At 34.5% G+C, this 525-nt stretch overlaps 1 protein-coding gene across 2 annotated transcripts in view; it reads right to left on the reverse strand.

The window, feature by feature from the left end:
* Window positions 1-378: 378 nt before the first annotated feature.
* Window positions 379-525, reverse strand: part of LOC101864269 (protein YIPF5) — a gene marked incomplete at its 3' end in the record, with an annotated part of 7,660 nt that continues 7,513 nt past the window's right edge. For both annotated transcript variants that reach the window (XM_005111474.3, XM_035973222.1), the window contains 1 exon segment: window positions 379-413. In XM_005111474.3, the coding sequence (XP_005111531.2) occupies window positions 379-413 (35 nt within the window).

Genomic DNA, 525 nt, shown 5'->3' on the forward strand with positions numbered 1-525 from the left:
ATCAATACTTGTTGCATTACAAACACAACATCAAGCAAGTACTGTATGATCCCTAAAAGTAGTAAAAGAGAGGCTGATACTAAATCAATTTAGTTTTCGAATAAATGATAGTGACTGGGCAAAACAGCACTGTTTAACTCATAAAATCGGTCGGGCAAGAAGGTGGGGTCAGAAATTAGCAATTGTAAGAGAACAAATGGACAAACCAAAAAAAAACTACACACAAACATTCACCATCACAACAAGTATGTTTGATTGAAAATAGAGACTAAGAAACAAAAGTTTACCTGTTCCTAATGACAACACAAGAGAAAGTCGTAGAAAAAGACAAGACATAGTCAACAAGGAGACAGACAAAATGAAATGAAACAGTCCTACCTTCTGGACAATGTGATCAAAGTTAATCCCGAGCTCTGCGGAGAACAAAACCCCAATATCGATGAGTCAGTCTCCACAGCTGTTCAACAACAACTTCAACAACAATAATATTAATAATGATATTCATAATAATCGTAATAATAATAA

This window comes from Aplysia californica, unplaced genomic scaffold, assembly GCF_000002075.1.
Source record: "Aplysia californica isolate F4 #8 unplaced genomic scaffold, AplCal3.0 scaffold01064, whole genome shotgun sequence".
NCBI lineage: Eukaryota > Metazoa > Mollusca > Gastropoda > Aplysiida > Aplysiidae > Aplysia > Aplysia californica.